The sequence below is a fragment of the Otolemur garnettii genome, unplaced genomic scaffold (assembly GCF_000181295.1).
Source record: "Otolemur garnettii isolate 467f Iridium unplaced genomic scaffold, OtoGar3 scaffold00020, whole genome shotgun sequence".
NCBI classification, from domain to species: Eukaryota; Metazoa; Chordata; class Mammalia; order Primates; family Galagidae; genus Otolemur; species Otolemur garnettii.
This window is the reverse complement of record NW_003852415.1, coordinates 14,859,273-14,882,967: the sequence shown is the minus strand read 5'-3', so window position 1 is coordinate 14,882,967 and position 23,695 is coordinate 14,859,273. Positions and strand designations below refer to the sequence as shown.

The window sequence follows — 23,695 nt, the reverse complement described above, 5'->3', positions numbered from 1 at the left end:
CATTGTGGATGTCAAAGCCAACAAGCACCAGATCAAACAGGCTGTGAAAAAGCCCTATGACATTGATGTGGCCAAAGTCAACACCCTGATTGGGCCTGATGGCGAGAAGGCAGCATATGTTCGACTGACTCCTGATTATCATGCTTTGGATGTTGCCAACAAAATTGGGATCATCTAAACCAAGTCCAACTGGCTAATTCTAAATATATAACTTTTTTTTTTACATATGCATGTGTTTATTAGGTTTTCACTTTTTGCCTTCACAAAAAGGCTTAAAATTTAATAACAATAACAATGTTTAAGATAAGCACTAGAAACAAAAACCTCGTAAAGAATGAACGAAGATAAATAGATTCAGAAAAGAAATCAGATGATTGCTGCATCAAACTATTAAGCAATAATAATAATAATGCAAAGAAAGTAGCATTCACATTGTCAAATAAGAGTATGTCTATTATAGAATGCTTTGACTCTGAGGTCCAGTATGGAGTCATAAGTTAACTTCTTATTTTTTTTTTCCAAAGTCTCAAAAAATAACTAATATTTATAAAAGTAAAAGATAATTTTCAAAAAACAGAAATATGTTTGTAATTTCCCCATTATAATAATATATTTTCTCCAATTTTGATATCAAGTGTATGCAGATTAAGTAGAATGATTTTGAACTATTTCTCCTTTTCTATTCTCTATAAGATTTGGCATGATCTGTTTTTTTTTTTTTGAAATTATCTAAATATATAACTTTTTACCATAAAAAAGGAAAATTATAATGATAATATTTTTAAAGAAGGAGGTATAAAATTAAAAGCCATCAAATAGTGCCTTGGAGGTTTTTAAAAAATCTTGCTCCATATAGATAGAGATGGATGGGTAGATACAGAAAAAAGGGAGATAAGATACATAGATTTAATTATAACATAAAGGAAGGAGTCACTGGGAAATGTAGAGGTATCTCTATGAGTCTATGCTTAGAGGAATTTGCAAGATACAGAGGCTAAGGCAATAGTGATTATTATACTTTAAAATTATAATAGCTTTAGAAAAAAGTACAGAAGCTTTAAATACTACATACAATCTTACATCTATCTTAGAGTTCCTTTTCAATTTCTATTTCTAATTCTAATACTGCATTAGTGGTTAGAATCATCGTTAACTGCTGTAATTAATAGGCCCTTAGCTATGTAGTAGCTCAAAAAAAATTTTTTTTTTTTAGAGACAGATTTAGTTGCCCTGGGGTTGAGTGCCATGGTGTAATAGCTCACAGAAACCTCATACTCTTGGGCTCAAGCAATCCCCTTATCTCATCCTCCTGAGAGCTGGGATTACAGGCACCTGCTGTCAGACCTGGCTAGTTTTTCTATTTTTGGTAGAGACTGGGTCTCTCTTTGCTCAGGCTGGTCTGGAACTCCTGAGCTCAAGGCAATTCCTTGTGAGGTTCATTCTTGTGCATGTAACAGTCAGAAGTCAATGAGTGGCTTTCTTTTCCCAGGTAACTCAAAGACCAAGGTCCTTTTCTGTTTGTTGTGGTTTCATCACTCACTAGGGCCCATCATCAGAGATTATCTACCATCTAGCCAGCAGAAGGGTATACCTTAGGTATATCAGCTTCCTAAAAATGCATTGCTGGAAAATGGCTCACATCATTCCATCAACCTGTCTTTGGTTGGAACTGAGGCACAGGATTAAACTAATTGCAAAGGAGCCTGAGAAATTTGATCTAGGAAGAAAGGGAAATGAATTTTTGTTGAATATCTGGTACTTTCCCACATACACTGTTTTTTCTTCCATTTTTTTTTTATCTTTCTCTATATGATTAACTTCAAGGTAAAGTCTAAATTCCTTGGCAACATACCAGATCTATCACAGATTGTCCTTAATCTATCTCTTACATCGCTTCCGTCACTAACACTTTACCCACTTATTTTTGTACCCATAATACTTTGTGGCTTTTCTTTAAAGGTGCCACATAACAGCATATTGCTGTGTTTTGGCTCATGCTGTGTCTTCTTGGACAGCCCTCTCTCCTCTTTTATACTTCACCAACTTCTCAGGTTCTATGCTCGAAACAGGTGTTACCCTTCCTTGGCCCCTTCCCACCTTTAGTCTAGTCTTAACCCTTCTTTCAATCTTTCTTATAGAACTTCACATGCTTTTTGGAGTAATCACATTTTATCATATTTACTTTATATCCATCTCTTATAGAAGAAGGTGAATTCAAGTATGTATTGCCTAAAGCAAAATATTTAGAGTTACTGGAAGAAATTTGAGTTTGATTTCTATAAATTGTACATTTAGAAACTTTAAAAATTGGGAAACTTCCACTTAAACTTCTGCTTTTGAAATTATTTACTTGGAGCATTTCAGATGTGGGAGGCCAAATTTATATGGAGAAAAGTCCTTGACTCTTACTGGAAATAGGACTCTCTCCTCCTTGTACCTCAGCTCTCTCCCTGGATCCTTCTCCCTAACTTTTCTCTCTCCTCCCCACCAACTGTACAACTTGGGAAAGACAGTAGTGTTAAACAGTTTATCCATTTTTATGGTTGTTGTCAATATCTGTATTATTTTGGAAACTCAGTTATAAGGCATCACTGAAAAAAATGTTCGACTTCACTGGTCAACATGGTCCCTAAGCAACAAATCTGTGTTTTATTATAATGAAGGTCAAAGAGGTTGAAATTAAAATAACTAGTTATACTTATAGAAGCTGTGTATTTAGGCTCAGCACTCGTAGCTCAGTGAGTAGGGCGCCAGCCACATACACCAAAGCTGGTGGGTTCAAGCCTGACCCGGGCCTGCTAAACAATGACAACTGCAACCAAAAAATAGCCGGGCATTATGGTAGGTGCCTGTAGTCCCAGCTACTTGGGAGGCTGAGGCAAGAGAATCGCATAAGCCAAGAGTTTGAGGTTGCTGTGAGCTGTGACGCAGTAGCACTCTACCAAGGGTGACATAGTGAGACTCTGTTTCAAAAAAAAAAAAAAATCTGTGTATTTAAATGTATGACTGAAGTAATAAGAATTAACTCCTTTCTTGTTTGCTGAATGCCATTTTGTACATTTGCCTCATTGCAAAAATTATATAAATATAATTATATAAATATAATTATTAAGAATTATTATAAACTTAATATTTAGGAAGAAGTTTTACCATAAAAATCTATGACTTTATTTCCTTAATTCCTTTATTGACTCCCAAATTTTAATATGGATCCTTAAAATACTTAAAGTAATTTAGAAACTGAAATTTAGCATTTTTCTGTGCTGTCAACATATAGTGTCCCCATATGTTTCTGTTCAGCAAAATAATTATTCCTGAACTTAATAATGGTGGCCTTATTTTATAATTTACAAATACTTGGTATAGCCTGACAGTCATTTTAGATAAGTTTGAGAACTAAATTCTGTTGTGTGACTTTTGTTCATATAGTATCATTTTTTTCTTTTTAACAGAGATATGACAGAAGTTGTACATATTAAAGATAGGAAGGAGGCAATTCATGAGTTAAAATATTCACCTGACGGAACTTACCTTGCTGTTGGATGCAATGACAGCTCAGTTGATATTTATGGAGTTGCTCAGCGTTATAAAAAAGTTGGCGAATGTGTTGGATCACTTAGTTTCATTACTCATCTGGACTGGTCCTCAGACAGTAGATATTTACAGACAAATGATGGCAATGGGAAAAGACTTTTTTATAGGATGCCAGGTAAACATTTCTAGTAAATTGTATGTTGTTTATAGATGTTTACACTAGAACCAGAGTGTAAGTTACATTTGATTATAGGAAATCAAAGATCTGAGCTAATATTTTAGGCATTGTGGTCTTTTCTATAAGGCTGCCTTATTATTAAAATTCCTTTGTTTCCCCTCCACCTTGACTTTATTGAGGTACAACTGACATATATATTTGCAGAGTACAGTGTCATGTTTTGATACACATATAATTGTGAAATGATTTTCACAATCAAGCTAATTAACATATCTATCACTTTGCATAGTTAACCATTTTTTTGCGTGTGGTGAGAACATCTAAGATCCATTTTCTTGCTGTGAGTGCTGCCTAATTCTAGCATGCTGGGAGGCTGAGGCAGGAAGATTGCTTGAGCTCAGGAGTTGAAGACTTGTCTAAGCAAGAGTGAGACCTTGTCTCCACAGAAAATTAAGGGGAAAAAAACAAACAAGCAAAAACCAGTTGGCATGGGCCTGTAGTCCCAACTACTCAGGAAGCTGAGACAGAAGGATCCCTGAAACCCAGGAGTCTGAGGTTGCATTGAGCTATGATGATGCACCTGCACTCTACTCAGGGCACAGAGTGAGACTCTGTCTCAACAACAAGATCTATTCTCTTAGCAAATTTCAAGTATACCATACAGTAGTATTAACCATACTCAACATACTGTGCATCAGATCTCTAGGCTTTACTTATTCTGTATAACTTGAAACTTTGTAACCTTTGACCAAAATTTCCCTGACCCCCATTTCTCCTAGGCAACCACTATTCTAAATGTTTTTATTAAAACTCCTTTCCCTGGAGGATCTAAGACAGACCCATTCTATACCATGAAAGTAGTATATGGCAGTCCTATTGTATATAAGAGAATCAGAATGCAATTTTTGTGGGTGGATCTGATTAAGTAAATATTACTGCTACAAATGTGTGATCATAAATGATTTGGGGTAATTTTTTGTGGTTATCTCAAATTAACTTTGCAAATAATATAACCTCAATTTGAAAAAAATTCCAATTAAAGATTAAAACAGAGGAATAAAAGAATCATTAAAATATTACCTCTTAGTACTTTCTTTTTTTTGCAGTTTTTGGCTGGGGCCGGGTTTGAACCCACCACCTCCAGAATATGGGGCCCACACCCTACTCCTTTGAGCCACAGGCACCGCCCCCGCCTTAGTACTTTCTTATGATGCTTAGTGAATTAGTTACTGTATTCCAAAAACTTACTTCATAACAACAGCTGCATAACGAAGTTAATATATCTCACCAAAAGTTTTTCATTAACAATCCATGTGTAATGAAGACAGACTGAATCCTAATGCCCTCTTACCTAATGTAAATATATTACTACACACTCATCTTTCTTCTTAATCTTTTTCAGTTCTTTTTTCTGAACGATATGTATCTTAGGTTTCCTTTTTTAATACCTGCTTTTCCTTTTTTATGGCTTTTATCTTTTTTTATATTTTAACCTGTTGTGATTAATCTATATGATGATTTTAATAAATTCAGTTTTACTTTCCACATAGGTGAACCTGCTAAGATAATTTTTCAAGTCTATGTATGCCTCCAAATTAGTATAATTTTGGTAGTAACTTTTTAAAAAAAAATTTTTTTTTTTTTTTTGAGGTAGAGTCTCACTTTGTTGCCCTGGACTGGAGTGCTGTGGCATCAGCCTACCTCACAGCAGCCTCAAACTCCTGGGCTCAAACAATCCTCCTGCCTCAGCCTCCTGAGTAGTTGGGACTACAGTGCCTGCCATAACATCTGGCTAATTTTTTCTATTTTTCTGGAGATGGGGTCTTGCTCTTGTGCAGGCTGGTCTTGAACTTGAACTCAAGCAATCCACCCACCTCAGCTTTGCAGAGTGCTAGGATTATAGGTGTGAGCCACCTTGCCCAGCTTAAAAAAAATTCTTTCATTCAGTTTTCTCTTCTCATTACTCAACGTGAGCTACCTATTTATATATTCTTGTCTAACTGAGATGGGAAGATAATTTAAAATTTTGGAGTTTACCATGTTAGTTACAGTTTAAGCTTGAGTGAAAATCAAATGAAATAATTTCTTAAATTAAGATTCTGATTTATTTTTAGGAGGAAAAGAAGTGACAAGTACAGAAGAAACAAAAAGTGTTCGTTGGGCCTCATGGACATGTGTTTCAGGCCTTGAAGTAAATGGAATTTGGCCCAAATATTCAGATATTAATGATATAAATTCAGTAGATGGAAATTATATTGGCCAAGTTTTAGTTACAGCGGATGACTATGGAATTATAAAGTTATTCAGATATCCATGTTTAAGAAAAGGTATCTTTTACTTTAAAATATTAAGTAACCTCTTTTATAAAAGACATTTATGTTCTTGCAGAAAATTAGTCTTGAGACAGATAAAATTTCATATTTTTTAATGTGTACTGATTGGTGATATTATTGTCATATATTACATTTTAGTCATGAAATTTTTATTAGAAAATAATTTTGAATTCATGTTTTTGGAATGGACTATATTGTTTTCTTGTTTAACAAAAATTTTTCTTCTCACTTCTTGAATTGCTTCATATAGTTAGATTATACAGTGGTGGTTATATTTTTCCTGTGGCCTATTACCTTCAATCATTTATCGTGTTGACCGTATATCTTTTAGAAGACATTATTCTTAGGTCTTTTTTCAAAAATTCTGAGGAAATTGTCAGTTGTACAAACTCAGGTCACAGTTTGAAAACTGTTGGTTTGTTGGTTGGTTTTCATGTGTTAAATGTGTTTTTGCTTAAATCCTTAGCATATATTGTTTTAACATTTATTTTTAGTAATAGGTGTCCAAAAAAAGAGTGAAGTTGTATCATTGGCTATTTTCTACATTGCCTCTTTTTCTTGTGTATCTTTTAAAATGTTATCACTTTGTTCAGAGACCCAGGATAATCAAAGGAAATGTTAAATTTATAGTCATTCAGGTCAGGCGTGGTGGCTCATGCCTATAATCCCAGCACTTGGGAGGCCGAGGTGGGTGGATTACTTGAGCTCATAGGTTCAAGAGTAGCCTAAACCAGAGAAGGACCTGGTCTCTAAAAATAGCCAGGCATTGTGGCAGGTGCCAGCTACTTGGGAGGCTGAGGCAAGAGAATCGCTTGCCCAGGAGTTTGAGGTTCCTGTGAGCTATGACACCACAGCACTCTACCAAGGGTGACAAAGTGAGACTGTTTCCAAAAAATAAAAATAAAAAAATTTATAGTCATTTATTTATTCCATGCCTTATTTGAGTCTACGTATAATAAGTCCATTAAGTACTAAAGTAATTATACAAATAGAGACTCAGTACCATCTTAAATTACCATAGAAGTACCACATTAAAACAAGATAAAGAAAATGATAATAGTCAAACATCAGATTTGATTTTGAGCTCCCAAGAAACTATAAATAAAATAAAACAGGGCACAAAATAGTTCTCATTGTAGATTTAAAAAAAAAAATAAAAGCATACTTGCTCCTTAGGAAATCACAGTTTCTTCCTACCATGTTTCCCTGAAAATAAGACCTACCCATAAAATAAGCCCTAGGAGGATTTCTATGCATTTGTTAAATATAAGCCCTATCCCAATAATAAGACCTAGTGATGGGTGTGGCTAAACGGTGTATCTGCATAACCATGCCATGCATTTCGGTGAGGAGAGGAAGACAGCTCCTGAAAGGAGAGGAAGACATCGCCCTAGTGTGTCTTCTTGAAAAAAAATAAATATAAGACAGTGTCTTATTTTTGGGGAAACATGGTAGATTTATTTTTTAAAGAACTGTCTCCTGGGTGGCGCCTGTTGCTCTGTGGGTAGGATGCCGGCCCCATATACCCAGGGTGGCGGTTCAAACCCGGCCCCAGCAAAACTGCAACAAAAAATAGCCAGGTGTTGTGGCAGGCGCCTATAGTCCCAGCTACTCGGGAGGCTGAGGCAAGAGAATTGCCTAAGCCTAGGAGTTGGAGGTTGCTGCAAGCTGTGATGCCACCGCACTCTACTGAGGGCGATAAAGTGAGACTCTGTCTCTTAAGAAAAGAAGAAGAAGAAAAAAAGAACTGTCTCTTGTAGGACTGAGTGCGGTGGCTCACTCCTGTAATCCTGAGTGTGTGGGAAGCCTGAGTGTGTGGATTGCCTGAGCTCACGTGTTTGAGACCAGCCTGAGCAAGATCCAGACACTTGCCTCTAAAAATAGCAGGCATTGTGGTGGGTGCCTGTAGTCCCAGGTACTTGGGAGGCTGAGGCAAGAGAATTACTTGAGCCCAAGAGTTTGAGGTTGCTGTGAGCTTGACACCATGGCACTTTATCAAGGGCAACAAAGTAAGACTCTGTCTCACATACATACACAAAAAGAACTGTCTCGGGTGGCACCTGTGGCTCAAAGGCTCAAAGGGCGCCAGCCCCATATACCGGAGGTGGTGGGTTTAATCCCAGCCCCAGCCAAAAACTGAAACAAACAAACAAACAAACAAAAAAATTGTCTCCTGTGGTGTGGGGTTTCATATTAGGTGCAGTGAGTGTGTATTCCGAGAACATCAATACCCAAACCAGACGGAGTAATAGTTTTCACCTGGCTCTTTGATACAAGCTGTTGAATAAACATTAAAGTATAATTTAGTAAAGGTGATTTAGAGAGCAGCTAGAATTGTTTGATTCAAATATGTAATCCACTGATGTCCAATGAAGGGCTTAATTTTTCCGCAAACCCAGGTTGATACTTCTGTTGTGCCTCTATACTGCTATGGTAAAGTGATAAGTTCAAAATCCCGCCAGCTTTGTTACTTTGTTGATTCCTGCCTGTGAGAGGTCGGCTTCCTAGTACATGGGAAAGTATGTACTTATGGAAGTAATGCTAAGTATGTAAATAAAGGCTAGCTAAATCTCTAGCAATTTAAAGTGCCCTATTTCTGATGTCCACTACACAGCTAGGATATGAGAATCACTAAGCACAGCAGACTTTCTTTTTTTTTTTTTTTTTTTTGAGACAGAGCCTCGAGCTGTCCCCCTGGGTAGAGTGCTGTGGCATTACAGCTCACAGCAACCTCCAACTCCTGGGCTCTAGCGAGTCTCCTGCCTCCACCGCCCAAGCAGCTGGGACCACAGGCGCCCGCCACAATGCCCGGCTATTTTCATATGACAATTTGCCTGGTTAGAAAGTGTGAAATTCAGTAAGAATCCTGAAGATCTTAATCTTAGACATTGTTTTGTTTAGTGTTTCATATTCTGAGCTCCAGCAAAAACAAAAATACTTTTTGAAAAAAAAAATACTTTTTGAGTTTTCAAAGCCAAGTGCAGAGGATTAATTGATGATTTTTATCTTTTGCAATAAGAGAAGACAATCTTATTGCACAGTAGTTTTTATTCACTTATAAAATGTGTAATAGTCCTTTGAATTACTGTGTGAATAGTACTAAAGTCTAAGAAAATCAGTCTTGTTTAAGAGATAAGTCACTCTTTCAAGAATATAACTATAAATTTTTGTTTCTTTTTTGTTAGATTTTTGTTAGCAATTTATTTTATGGTAAAGTTGACTTTTTTCCTAGACATTGTGATTCACCTTGAGACTATGGCTAGGTTAGTGGGAATGAAGATAGGATATGATTGTTGCATATTTAAAAGAGTAATAGAAATATTTTAAGATTCTATGTTTATTAAATTCACATATTTGCATATTTTGAAGTTAGCAGTATTACTAGAAAAAGTTTCTTTTCTATTATTATTATTTAATAATAGTAGGCTAGATGGCAGTGGCACAATCACAGTTTACTGTGAACTCAAACTATTGGGCTCAAGCAATGCTCTTGCCTTAGCTTCCCAAGTAGGTGGGAACTATAGGTGTATACCACCACCTAATTATTTTTAATTTATTTTATTTTTTTTGAGACAGAGTCTCACTTTGTCACCCTGGGCAGAGTGCTGTGGCGTCAAAGCTCACAGTAGCCTCAAACTCTTTGGCTCAAGCGATTCTCTTGTCTTAACTTTCCAAGTAGCTGGGATTACAGGCACCTGCCACAACACCTGGCTGTTTTTTTAGAGACGGGGTCTTGCACTTGCTTAGGCTAGTCTCGAATCTGTGAGCTCAGGCAAGAGCTCATCCCGCCTTAGAGATGATCCTTCCATAGTGCTAGGATTACAGATGTGAGCCACTATGCCCAGCCAATTTTTTTAGAGATGGGATCTTTCTATGTTGCCCAGTCTGGTCTTGAATTCCTGGCCTCATGATCCTCCTACTTCTGCCTCCTAAGGTGCTAGAATTACAGGGATGAGCCACTGTGCCTAGCCTATTATTATTATCTTTTTAGTTTTTATTTTTAGAAATAGGATTTGTCTTGTTGCTCAGGCTAGAGTGTGTGTCATATGGCTCATTGTAGCCTCAAACTCTTGGACTCAAGTAATCCTCTCCCTCAGACTCTGAGTGCTGGTATTACAGGTGTGAGTTGCTATACCTAATCTCTTTTAAATTAATTATTAAGTCATCCGATTGGTCCACCTTAAGGTTAGGAAAAAGTAGGTATAGTATATTTTAGATATCCGGTTAGGGGATATCTGTTAAATGACTTCAAAGAAGTACAACTTTAACAAAATATAAAAGCATCTTACATAATGGAAGTAGTTTATGTGGCTCCGTGCCCATGGCTCAAGTGGCTAAGGCGCCAGCCACATACACCTAAGGTGGCGGGTTCGAATCCAGTGTGGGCCCGCCAAAGAACAATGATCACTGCAACCAAAAAATAGCCGGGCGTTGTGGTGGGCGCCTGTGGTCCCAGCTACTTGGGAGGCAGAGGCAGGAGACTCGCTTGAGCCCAGGAGATGGAGGTTGTTGTGAGCTGTGATGCCATGACACTCTACCCAGGGGAATAGCTTGAGGCTCTGTCTCAAAAAATAAAATAAAAATAAATAAATTAAATTAAATTAAAAAAAAGAAGTAGTTTATGTTACAGAATCATTGTAATTGAAACACAAAATGTATGGTTAACCCAGAGAGAATGATCATATGTTTCATATATATCCCACATTTACTCCACTTTACCCAGTCCAAAGCATTACCCCCTCCCCCATTTTTTTCATTATTATCCTCTTTTTTCTTTAGATTCTCCTGCTCTTGTCATAATCTCTCTCAAATAATCTGAACTTTTCCCAGGCAGCAACACAGGTGGGGGAGGCGGAGCAGGTAGGGGTGGGAAGGAATGGAGAGGTAAGGGCAAGGCACTTTAGTCTACTACCTTCATCACTGTTAATACCCCTTCTATACTTCTTGTTGACCAGTAAAAGTTTATATTTGAGGAATCTCTTTAGATTTCAGAAGGAAATTTATTGGAAAAACAAAACAAATATCAAACAAGAAAACAGATTTATAGTATGAATGTATTAAGTGCTGCTTTTCTAAGATGGATCCATTTTGTTTCATGTAGCTTTAGTGCACTTGTTTTTTATTGCTGTATTGCTATAATTAATGCATTTATTTTCTTGTCAATGGACATTTGGGTCATTTCCAATCTTTTGTTCTTGTATGCAAGTTTTTCAAAAGTGTATACCGAGGAGTGAAATTGTTGGGTCATAGAAAATGTGAATGATGAACTTTATAAGAAAATGCCAAATTATTTTCCAAAATGGTTATGCCATTTTACAAACTCTATTTATTCATATCCTCTTTAGCTCTTGGAATTACTACCTTTTCTACTTTTTGCAAATCCAGTTAGTATAAATACATTGTGGTCTCTGTGACCAACGACTAATGAGGTTGACCATCTTTTAAATATTCTTTGGTCTTCTGCATTTCCTCTTCTGTCAAACATAGATTTCTATCATTTTCCTATTTTTCTACTGAATCATTTCTTTTATTGGTCTGTTGGAGTTATTTTATATACTCTGTAGTGACATAAATGCTTTGTAATTTTTATGGATTACAAATATCTTTTCTGTTTGTGGCTTATCTTTTTATTTTCTTAATGAGGTCTTTGGTTGGATTCTTAATTTCAATGTAGTCAAGTCTATTTATTGCTGCAGTTTATTGAAGATACTTAGCTTATGTTAGCTTTATGTGAAAATATACAGTAAAACAAATTAGAGACTGGGCACAGTGACTCCTGCCTGTAATCCTAGCACTTTGGAAGGCGAACGCAGGAGGATAGGTCAGGAGTTGAGCCTAAGCAACAGCAAGACCCTGTCTCTATAAAAAATAGAAACATTAGGCATGGTGGCATGTGCCTGTGGTCCCAGTAACTCAGGAAGCTGAAGCAGGAGGATCTCTTGAGCCCAGGAGTTTGAGGTTGCAGTGGTTGCTACAGTGATACCACTGCACTCTAACCAGGACAATAAAGAGAGACTTTGAGAGAGAGAAAGATAGAAGAGAGAAAAAGAAGGAAAACACTTGATCCTTAGGCTTTTTTCAAAGCAGTAAGATAATGTCTCACAGCCATTTTGGTTCCTACCAAATTATATTGTAAATGAGTAGAGGAAATATTTGCATGCCTTGACATAGATTCATTCCTTTGTTTATTTAGTTAACTTTGTATCAGCGTGTTCCCCATTTGATCATAATTAAGATAATAGAAAGACAACACAATGATTCTTATATAGAAATTGTTGTTTGAAATGGTATTTTTTTGTGTCTTGGCATTTATCAGTTTAAAGATATATTTTTGTTATAGGGGCCAAGTTTAGAAAATATATTGGCCATTCAGCTCATGTAACTAATGTCAGATGGTCACATGATTATCAGTGGGTTATTTCTATTGGTGGAGCAGATCACTCTGTCTTTCAGTGGAAATTTATTCCTGAAAGAAAACTAAAGGATGCTCTTCACATAGCACCCCAAGGTGAGTGATATACACTGCCTAAACAATATCCCTGTTACCTCTCCAATAATCCCCAAATAACAATTTTATATTGAAGTACATTCTAGTCTTATAAGTAAGCAGTATGGTTTGTTATTAGAGGAAATTTTAAATTAAAATATTCTGTCTAGACCCAGTGCAGTGGGTCACACTTGTAATCTTAGCACTCTGGGAGGCGGAGGCGGGATGATTGCCTGAGCTCAGGAGTTTGAGACCAGCCTGAGCAAGAGTGAGACCCTGTCTCTAAAAATAGCCATGTGTTGGGGGAGGGGGTGTGCCTGTAGTCCCAGCTACCAGGGAGGCTGAGGCAGGTGGATCACTTGAGTTTAAGAGTTTGAGGTTGGTGTGAACTGTGACACCACAGTACTCTACCAAGGGCCACAAAGTGAGACCCTGACTCAAAAAAAAATTTATATGTGTGTATATATATATATATATGTATAAACATATATATATGTTATGTCTATATGTTTAAAGTCAGATGTCACAGAGTGTAGAGTATAGAGCATGGACGCATTTTAATCTATCAAATGACTGGTGAAGGAACAGTGATGTTAGCAAAATAAACATTTAGTGTGTCCTCTGGGAGATGAGTATCTGGGTTTCATGTTATGCTTTTTTTGGTAAAGAAAAATTCCTTACAGTCAACTCATTTGTTTCATGTAGTATTTTTAAGCTATTGTCACGTTTGTTATAGGTCATATTTACTAATACTTGCACAGACATTTAAATTTGATATAGCAGTCAGTGGGGAGCCAGTGAAGGGAGTTAAGGGAAATACTGAGTTTGCTGTGAGTGGAGAGGAAGGTAACATGTAGCAAAAGTTTATTGACACCTGTATCATTTAAGTAGCTAATTTCATTTGATTGTTTTATGGCTTGTCTACATATCAACTCGTAGCTCTCAATCATTAATTTTATAGTGTTATTTTGAAAATGAATCTTCTTTAAAGAAGTAACATTTCACTTTTAAAAATTACAGAAAGTCTGGCTGACTCCAATAGTGATGAATCAGATTCAGATTTGTCTGATGTTCCAGAACTGGATTCTGAAATTGAACAAGAGACACAACTTACCTACCGTCGGCAGGTAATTTTTTGTTACCACATGATTTTTCTCAGGAAAGTCCAGTTTTTTCTTTATCTTGCTTCATGTTAGTCATCTGTGGTTATCTTTTGTGGCTTTACTTTCCTAAGCAATGTATGATTATTTCAGTTTTCCTCCTTTAAGTGTTAAAACCACTGTTGTGTGAAATGCTCTCCTATGTTAAGTGCTTTAACTAAAGTGTGTCTACTTTATTTGCCTGTAGACTTTTATCATAGTACACTCAAATTTGTTCCCTTAAAAATATTCTCTTATGAAATGTAAAGATTTCCTGTAATGCTAAATATTTTTTAGTGTGATACATAGAAATGTGAATTTCATAAAATACCTTCTCATTTAAGGCAGTTGTTAAAGCTGACCAATAACAGATCAATGTCTGAAAGTTATGTTAAGAATATATAAATACCTTTCTATATGTTCTAAGAATATTCCTGCTTATATACCTTTTTAAAAGGTTTACAAAGAAGATCTACCTCAGCTTAAAGAACAATGCAAAGAGAAACAAAAAAATGCTACATCTAAAAGAAGAGAGCGGGCTCCAGGAAACAGTATTCGATTACACTTTGTTCATGGGTATAAAACGACTACTTTTCATTTATGTGTTTTGAATTTTGATTCACACTTACAAGCTGTGTGACTTTGAATAAGTTACATGGCGTGTCTGTGTTCTGTTCTCCTATCTGTAAAATGGAGATATGGGTGGCACCTGTGGCTCATTGGGTAGGGTGCTGGCCCCATATATGGAGGGTGGTGGGTTTGGACTGGACCCAGCCCCAGCCCCAGCCAAACTGCAACCAAAAAAAAAAATAGCCAGGTGTTGTGGCAGGTGCCTGTAGTCCCAGCTACTTGAAAGGCTGAGGGAAGAGAATTGCCTAAATCCAGGAGTTGGAGGTTTCTGTGAGCTGTGACTCCACGGCACTCTACTGAGATGATAAAGTGAGACTCTGTCTCTAACAACAACACCAAAAAAATGGAGATAATAGGACCTATGTCATAAGATTTTGATGAGGAAATAAACAAGGCAATGCTAGTGGGGACTTACTACATTATCTGGCACATCATAAGCCCTATAGAAGTGTTTGTTAAATAAAACAAAATGTTTTATGAAAGTTTTATATTTATAGAAATTAATGTCTTTAAACAAAATAAATAAAATTTCAGACTTAATTATTTCCCTTAAATATGTCTAATTTGGAATGATATTGTGACTTTTAGTCTGACCATTTTGATTTTCTTATTTTTATTTTATTTTATAATATTATTAAAAAATCTTAAGACAGAGTCTTCCTGTGTCACCCAAAGTGGAGTGCAATGCATGATCATATTCACTATAGCCTCAAATTCCTGAGTTCAGGGAATCCTCCTACCTCAGCCTCCTAAAAAGCTGGGAGTACAGGTGCCCACTACTGTGCTCAGCTAATTTTTTTGTGTTTTGCTTAGGCTGGTCTCGAACTTCTGGCCTCAAGTGATCCTCCCACCTCAGTCTCCCAAAGTGCTAGAATTGCAGGCTCAGCCACTGTGGTTTGCCTGTCCTTCTTATTTATAATTTTAGGAAAATATAGTTTCTGGATTCTCTTACAATATCTGGCAATATGGTTCTCACATTTCAGCTTGGAAACAACAGATTTTCTAATTCCACTATTTACCTCTCATCCAGCACTCATTTGCTTACCTAACTAATAATGCTTTTCAAGAAGTTGAAAAAAAATTATTTAGTAAAAGTATTTTTTTCTGTTGTTAAAATAGACAGTATTTCTATGCAGTTGTAGTTAATGAATAGGATTTCTTTGGAGTACAAAGAAAGGTTGCTATAAATGGAATTATATTTACCATTTTAAAATTTGATTGCTTTTTCCTGGATAAGTATATTTTTAGCTTGTTTAAACTTATTTTTAGAATATATATTATATGCTCATTGTTTGACAGTGTGTATAAGAGAGTATAGTTTGAAAATCTCCCATTTCTGCCCCATTAGCCATCATTTCCCCCTTCCAAAGGTAATAACTATTAGTTTCAGAAATATTTATGTGTATATATATAAATATGTTCTTTTCTATACCTTTTTACTTATAAAAAGCAACTTTTTCTTTTATAGTGTAAATTTAATATTACACTTATACAAGTAGTAATATACTTTTCTGTACCCTTTTTTTCACTGAGTATCATAGCTTAGATTTAGCTATATATAATCAAAGCAATTCATGAAAGTTTATGGGATATGAGATAGTGGTATTTTCTTTAATTGTTCAGTATCCTGTAAAACTGGAAAATGAATGACTGACCTAAAAGGTACCTACTTCTCTGTATTATATTCTGTGTTGATCAGGTAAAAGGCCAAAATTAATTGTATATGATTTGTTTGCTATATTAGTTACAGAGGTTATGACTGTCGAAGTAATCTGTTTTATACTCAAATTGGTGAAATTGTGTACCATGTGGCTGCAGTGGGTGTGATTTATAATCGACAACAGAACACACAACGTTTTTACCTGGGTCATGATGATGATATTCTCTGCCTAGCTATTCATCCCTTGAAAGACTACGTGGCGACAGGCCAGGTAGGCTCCTTTGAGAGACTGTGTGACAGTAAGCCAGACAGGTTATAAATTTGTTTGACGTTAGGTTAAACTTGTATCATCCTATATAACTTCCCTGAAAGAAGAGAAAACTCTCTCCTTTTTTTCTTTCTCTGTTCTTTCCTCCCTTTCTTTGTGCCTCCTTTGCTCTTTCTTCCATTTTGTCTTCTCCCATTCTCTCCCTCCTATCTTCCCTTCATTCAAAGAATATTCATCAAGCACATTTTATATATGAGGAAATTTTCTGGGAATATAAAGATAAATAAGTTATTCTCTTGCCATGGTGAAAATTCATATTCTGAGGGGGAAGACACAGATGCAAGAAAAACCGTGATACAGTGTAACAAGTATAGATCAGGACTTCTCAACCTTAGCACTGTTGATGTTTGGGCCAGATAATTCTTTGTTGTGGGAGGCTGCTGACCGTACTATAGGATGTTTAGTGCACTATATGCCAGTAACACCCACAACCTGAGTTGTGACAACCAAAAACAGTCTCCAGACAGTGCCACATACCTTCTGGGAGGTAAAATCACCTGTTTTTTTGGGGGGTGGGTTGTTTTTTGTTTTTTAATGTAGAGATATATACAAAGTCTGGTAGCAATGTAATGAATGATTTTTTTTTTTTTTTTGAGACAGCGTCTCACTCTGTTGCCCATGCTAGAGTGCTGTGGCATCAGCCAGTTTCACGGCAACCTTGATCCTGGGTTCAAGTGATCCTCTGCCTCAGCATCCTGAGTAACTGGGACTACAGGTGCCTGACACAGTGCCTAGATAATTTTTCTATTTTTAGTGGAGTCAGGGTCTTGCTTTTGCTCAGGCTGGTTTTGAACTCTGGAGCTCAAGTGATCTTCCTACCTTGGTCTTCCAAAGTGCTAGGATTATAGGCATAAGCCTCCATGCCTGACCATGAAGGACTGATTTATTGTGCCCAATAGAATCAGGGAGACCTGAAGACATTTGAGCCGAATAGTTTATCTGGCAGAGGGGAAGTTGGAGAAAGCTTTCTATGTGTATTATATCATGTGTAAAAGTGGAGCCAAAAAAAAAAAAAGCTTATTTTTTAAAAATGTGGGTAGCCTACATTGTTCAAATTAGAGTACACGTGGGCATTGCTGTAAGAACTAATCAACAGTGTAGGTGGAGGGCTCAGGGCAGCATTTACCATTAGTTTATATCAATGGTTCTTCTTGAAGTACATTTGGTTGGTACCTATGTACCATGGCAAGGAATGTGAACATTATTCTAGTACTACCGGGACAAAGGCAGTATAAAATGTGGCCATTTACTACCACTTTGATTTTAGGGAATTAAGGTCAGATTAAATAAAAGGTCAGCATGCCACAGGACATTCACCTCTGTCAAGGTATAGTTCCTATTCTTCTAGGTTTGCTTACACAACACAACAGCATTTCTGCTTTAGGCACTGTAGATGCAAAGTTTTTCTCCCAAGTCAGAGGCTCTCACTGCCTTTTATACTTCTCCTGGTGTTTTCCATTTCTTAACTTTGTTATATTATAACCAACCAGTCCCATCTCTATAAAGTTTTAGACTTCTAAAATAAATTGTGTTAAAATTATTTAAAATATAAAGTACCTCTGAAGCATTTTATGAGTGTTTTGAAATTTAGATGACAAATCTAAAGAGTGTTTTGTCTAGTTTTGGAGAATAGAGTACAAAGAACAACCCATTGTCAGGAACTATGATCTTTTTTTTTTTTTTTTTGATAGAGCCTCAAGCTGTCCCCCTGGGTAGAGTGCTATGGCTTCACTGCTCACAGCAATCTCCAACTCCTGGGCTCAAGTGAGTCTCCTGCCTTAGCCTCCCAAGTAGCTGGGACCACAGGGTCCGCCACAACGCCTGGCTATTTTTTGGTTGCAGCCATTATTGTTGTTTGGCGGGTCCGGGCTGGATTTGAACCCGCCACCTTAGGTGTATGTGGCTGGCGCCTTAGCTGCTTGAGCCACAGGCGCCAAGCCAGGAACTATGATCTTAAGTGGAGATAAAAGAACCTGAAAGAAACTTACCTCCCAAGTTGTTTATGTATTTCAACTTGAGTATCTTGACTAAATTGTACTATAATTATTTAATCTTCTCTTCCAAACCTGCTTATCCCTGTATATTTCCTTCTTAGAACATGGCACCATATTAACTTGATTGCCTAAGCCTGGAAGTCCACCTTATTGTTCTGTAGCCCTGTAGCCAGTCAGTCATTCCTGACTATGCAACAGTAGTTGCACCTGTTCTTTGACCCAAATATATGTTGATTCAATACCTTGAATAATCTTTGCTTTAGTTTTTATTTTTTAATTTTTCTATGTCTCTGCTGACAATTAGTGCTTCGTAATTTCTGAACCATTGTAGCCAAAATAACCTCAAGTTATTTAACCCTGTCCATTTCTATCCATTTTCTTTCTTTCTTTCTTTTTTGGAGATAAGAGTCGCACCACGTCACCCTAGGTAGAGTGCTACAGCATCACAGCTCACAGCAACCTCAAACTCTTAGGCTTAAGCAATTCTCTTGCCTCAGCCTCCCAAGTAGCTGGAACTACAGGCGCCCACCACATCACCCACTATTTTTTGGTTGCTGCTGTTGTTGTTTTAGCAGGCCCGAGCCAGGTTTGAACCCGCCAGCCTCTGTGTGTGTGGCTGGCACCCTACTTATTGAGCTATGGGTTTGGAGCCACTATCCATTTTTTTGATCCACTAGTAATCTTTCTAAAGACTTAAAATTCTTTAATGTTTGTTATTAGCTTGTGGGCTGTCTCAGTGCATTAGCATGCAAATCTAAGGGATTTAGCTTAGTCTAAATCTGCAACCTTCTCTTTTTTGTCCCTTACTATTTACCTCCATGTAAACTATGCTCTTGCTTTCTGAGCTATGTATCATTTGTCCAACAAGTATAATGCCGTTTCACATCTTTTACTTGGTTTCTATTATTGTGAGCTTGTGGACTTGGGTTTAGTCCTTAGGCTTTTTATTTAGAAATTATAAAGAGTTAAAGAAGATTTATGGCTTTTTAACCAAATTAACACGTACTTCCAATGTGCTAGGATTAACAGGTACTATGAAATTGTTGTGTCAAATTAACAGGTACAATGAAACTATTGTATCCTCCCCTTCTGTCTTCTTAGCAGCTGGATGATAAGCTGCAGTCTCACCATTGGACACAGGCTTATCACAGGGGATTGTAATCCTGTCAGTGATTCTAACATTGAGATAACAGTTTTGAGTAGGAATTGAGACCTTTAGTTTGTACCCCCTGCTGTCCATTTAGAAACTCCCCAAGGCTGTAAAACACATTCCCAAAAGCAGCTTTTTGTTTTTTTTATAGCCACTTTACAAGGAAAAGAAGACAAAAGTAGTTTTAGGCCGCGCCCATATACACCAGAGGCTGGATGGTTCAAACCCACCCGGGCCAGCTTAAACAGTAATGAGAACTGCAACAAAAAAATGGCCAGGCCTTGTGGAGGGCCCCTATAGTCCCAACTACTTGGGAGGCTGAGGCAAGAGAATCACTTAAGCCCAATAGTTTGAGGTTGCTGTGAGCTGTGATGCCACAGCACTCTACTGAGGGCGACAAAGTGAGACTCTGTCTCAAAAAAAAAAAAAGTAGTTTTAAAAGAGGAAGATTTACATTTCTTTTCTGTTTGTTTAGTTCTTTTCAGATGTTGTGAAAATGGGGCTAGGAAGAGAGAGCAGAGAGCTCATGTGATTGATTTTAGCCCTTACTGAAAAACGATGAGTTAATATTTTTTCTGTTATTTCATTATTAATGTTGTCCTTCAGTTCCTTCCTCTTGGAAAACTCTTCCCCTCCATTTTTATTCAACTCTTCAACTTTAATTCCTACTCCTTTCAAGATTTAGGCTAAGTAAATATATGAGAACTCGCCTCACCTTTCCCTCCTCCCCTTTATCCCTGCGTGAGATGCCCTTAGTGTGCTTTAGTAATATTCTGTCTGTACCTCAGCCAGCACTGACTATGATGTTCAAATCCAAACTCCATTTATTAGCTGTGGGCAAATTATCTAACCCTTTGTATGCCTGTTTCCTTGTCTCTTGAAATAAGGACACAACCAGTGCATATCTCATAGAGTTGGTGAAATTATTAGTAAACCTTTGTATGGTGCTTAGAACAGTTTCTGGCACATTAGTCAGTTCTCAGTGAATGTTAGTCATTGTCGACATCATTTCTAGGTGAGATGTCTGGGAGATAATTGATACTTGAAAGTCTTGGATTCAAAAGAAAAGGAATGATGAGAGGGGATTTGGGAGTTATTTTTTGGTTTAGCCATTGAAACTGTGAAAGTGAGATATTGCAGGGCAAAAATGTAGAATGAGAAGACTATAGAATTAAAGATAGAATCTTGGAGGCTTATAATTAAGTAACAGGTGATGCAGTTGTGAAGGAAACTCCATAGTAAGTCAAGGAGACCAGAGAACCAGGGGAGAGTAGTATTGGGAAATCCTCAAAAGTATCAAATTCTGTAGAAGTTCTATGAAAAGAAAATGTAAAAGTCTCTGATAATGTTTGGCTAAATAACTTCTGAATATCTTAGTGAAATGTTCGCAGGTTGTGGTGTTGGTTTTGTTATGTCTTTATATAAAATCAATCTCAAAGTTTACTGTAATTGACAGCTATATTGATTATTTCATGATTTGTCTTTATAAAAGATCTCTTTATGCTATAGTTAAAAGAAGTGATTACTTGAGTCTAGAGGAATAATTAAGAATATTAATATTCTTAATAAATATTAAGAATTATTCCTCTAGTGCTATATTGAACGTCATAAACCAAGTTAAAAGATAAAGGACAGAGTGCTACAACAGTAAAATTGTCTTTTCAGGGTCTTGTTTACATGCTTGATGCTTTAAGCCCCCTGAATATTTGTTTATACCATTATCCTAGTCTAGAATTTGCTTGCTTTCTTCTTTCTATATCCAAGTCTTACTCTTTCTGAAGCCAGCTTTAGTACCTTTTCTTCCATGAATTGTCCCTCTACAACCATTTCATTATAATTAAGCATGTTAACCATCTGTTCTTATTTAATTGACAATGTTCTGTTTTCCCACTGAGTTTGCAGATGGTACCTGAATGTTTTAGTGCTCATTGTGTCTAGCACAGAAACCTTGCCAATAATAGGTGTTCAGCAAGCATTTATTATCTTTATTGATAAAGTATAGGGTAGATTTAAATAACACCTATATATTGATGGAAATGTGGGGAAAGAGTCACATTGTTATAGAATATTCCTAGAAACCCTGAGCCTAGCCTCATTAGCTTTTTAACAAAGGTAAAAAAAGAAAATTAGTCATATGCACATACATGTAGTTCTTTATATTTTTTATAGCAAGTAAATCAAAGCCTGTAAAACCTCTTATTTACTTTTGATAGCTATGAAAAGAAATAATTTAATTGTATATATTGACTTTTATAATTCTTTCTATTTTAGGTAGGAAGGGATCCCTCAATTCACGTATGGGATACAGAGACCATTAAACCATTGTCGATATTAAAGGGCTATCACCAATATGGTGTTTGTGCTGTTGATTTCTCAGGTAAGGATATTTGCTATCTAAATAAGAGTGATCAAAATACAGAGGTAATACATAGCATTTTAATCTAAACCAGTGTTACCTACATTTATCATTTAGCTGTGACTTTCATAATTTTTGTGAAGTAATCATACTAAGTTATGTCCTCTGAAAATGTGGATTTGCTGGCTAGTTTATAATATAATGAGTATAATTTAATCCCCTTAAAATTAGTATGTCTATTATATTAAAATAAAATATGTTTGTCTGCATAACAATTAAAATCATCTCAGTGGTCAAAAGTGGTATGTATCGCCCCCTTTGGGTAAATGTTGATCTTAGTGTTTTATAACCATGGAGTAAACTTTGAAAATGTTTAGTGAGGACTGAAATACTTGTCTTAGACATTTCTATACTGTGACAGTTTGAAACTGTCTTGAAAAAATAATTTTAGATCATGTTAGCAGTTTGTTACATGTTTCAAAGTTTAACAACCATAGATCTACACTGAAAGCTGGGGTATGCATAGGGAGGAAAGAGAAAATTCCAATAATAGAGAATTTTATATTATGAATACAGTAGACTAGTGCTTCTACCTACTTTGAGTGAAGTGATACATTATCCATAGTAGAGCCAGGGGATAGGGAACTATACACATTCAAAGATTTGCCAACGGTCAAGAAACAAAATGAATTGCAACAAGAAAAATATATTTAGAACAAAGAGGAACTACTTGAGGTTTGTAAAAAGTATGGCGAGGTGGAAAACATTTTCCTTTAGTCTGAGCCTTTATAACTTATAAAGATGTATGCTTCAGCATGTCTTATCATCTTGTCATTTGTCTCAATGATTTGTGAGATGTACTGTGTTGCATGATACTAACAACTAAAATAATTGGCCTTCACTAAAAGCAGTTATATCATTGGTGATGTGTTTTTCTGTTTGATTAATTTTTAATTTAAAAAATTTTTTTTTGTTTTTATTAAATCATAGCTGTGTACAATGATACAGTTATGGAGTTCACTGTACTGATTTGATATACAATGTGAAATGCTTACATTGAACTAAGTAACACATCCATCACAATTATACTCTTTTCTTAATAGTTTTGAAATATACCATTGCATCATGTACATTACGTGAGGTCCCCCAAATACCTTCCCTCCTCCCGCCTCCCCCCTCCTTTCCTCTCTCTCTCCTCTTCCTTCTACTTTCTGGGACTATAGTTATGTTTTACCATTTGTATGAATGTGTAGGTGATCATATATTGATTTCATAGTAGTATTGAGTACATTGGATACTTTTTTTCCCATTCTTGAGCTACTTTAGAATATGTTCCAGCTCCATCCAGATAAACATGAAGGATGTGAAGTCTCCATCCTTTTTTAAGGTTGCATAGTATTCTATGGAGTACATATACCACAGTTTGTTAATCTATTCATGGGTCAGTGGGCACTTGGGCTGTGTCCATGTCTTGGCTGAAACTGGGCTGCAGTAAACATTCTGGCACAAATGTCTTTGTTGTAAAATGATTTTTGATCATCTGAGTATATACCTAGTAAAGGAATTTCAGGATCAAACTGTAGGTCTACTTTTAGTCCCTTGAGTGTTCTCCAAACTTCTTTCCCTCCCAAAAGGTTGTATTAGCTTGCATTCCCACCAGCAGTGTAGAAGCATTCTCTTCTCTCTGCATCCACGCCAACATCTGTACTTTTGGGATTTTGTGATGTGGGCTAATCTTATTGGAGTTAGATGATATCTCAAAGTGGTTTTGATTTGCATTTCTCTGATGATTAAGGATGATGACGCTTGGTGCCCGTGGCTCAAGTGGCTAAGGCGCCAGCCACATACACCTAAGGTGGCAGGTTCAAATCCAGCCCCAGCCTGCCAAACAACAGTGATGGCTGCA

The 23,695-nt window shown here is 36.5% G+C and overlaps 1 protein-coding gene across 1 annotated transcript in view; it reads left to right on the top strand.

Annotated features, from left to right (window-relative positions):
- Positions 1 to 23,695, top strand: part of EML5 (echinoderm microtubule associated protein like 5) — a 167,328-nt gene that overhangs the window by 59,542 nt on the left and 84,091 nt on the right. Inside the window, exons 9-15 of the mRNA XM_012803403.2 lie at positions 3,453 to 3,709; positions 5,827 to 6,039; positions 12,386 to 12,553; positions 13,553 to 13,659; positions 14,129 to 14,247; positions 16,046 to 16,232; positions 21,705 to 21,810. Coding sequence (XP_012658857.1) covers positions 3,453 to 3,709; positions 5,827 to 6,039; positions 12,386 to 12,553; positions 13,553 to 13,659; positions 14,129 to 14,247; positions 16,046 to 16,232; positions 21,705 to 21,810 — 1,157 coding nt within the window. The remainder of the gene's footprint in view (positions 1 to 3,452; positions 3,710 to 5,826; positions 6,040 to 12,385; positions 12,554 to 13,552; positions 13,660 to 14,128; positions 14,248 to 16,045; positions 16,233 to 21,704; positions 21,811 to 23,695) is intronic.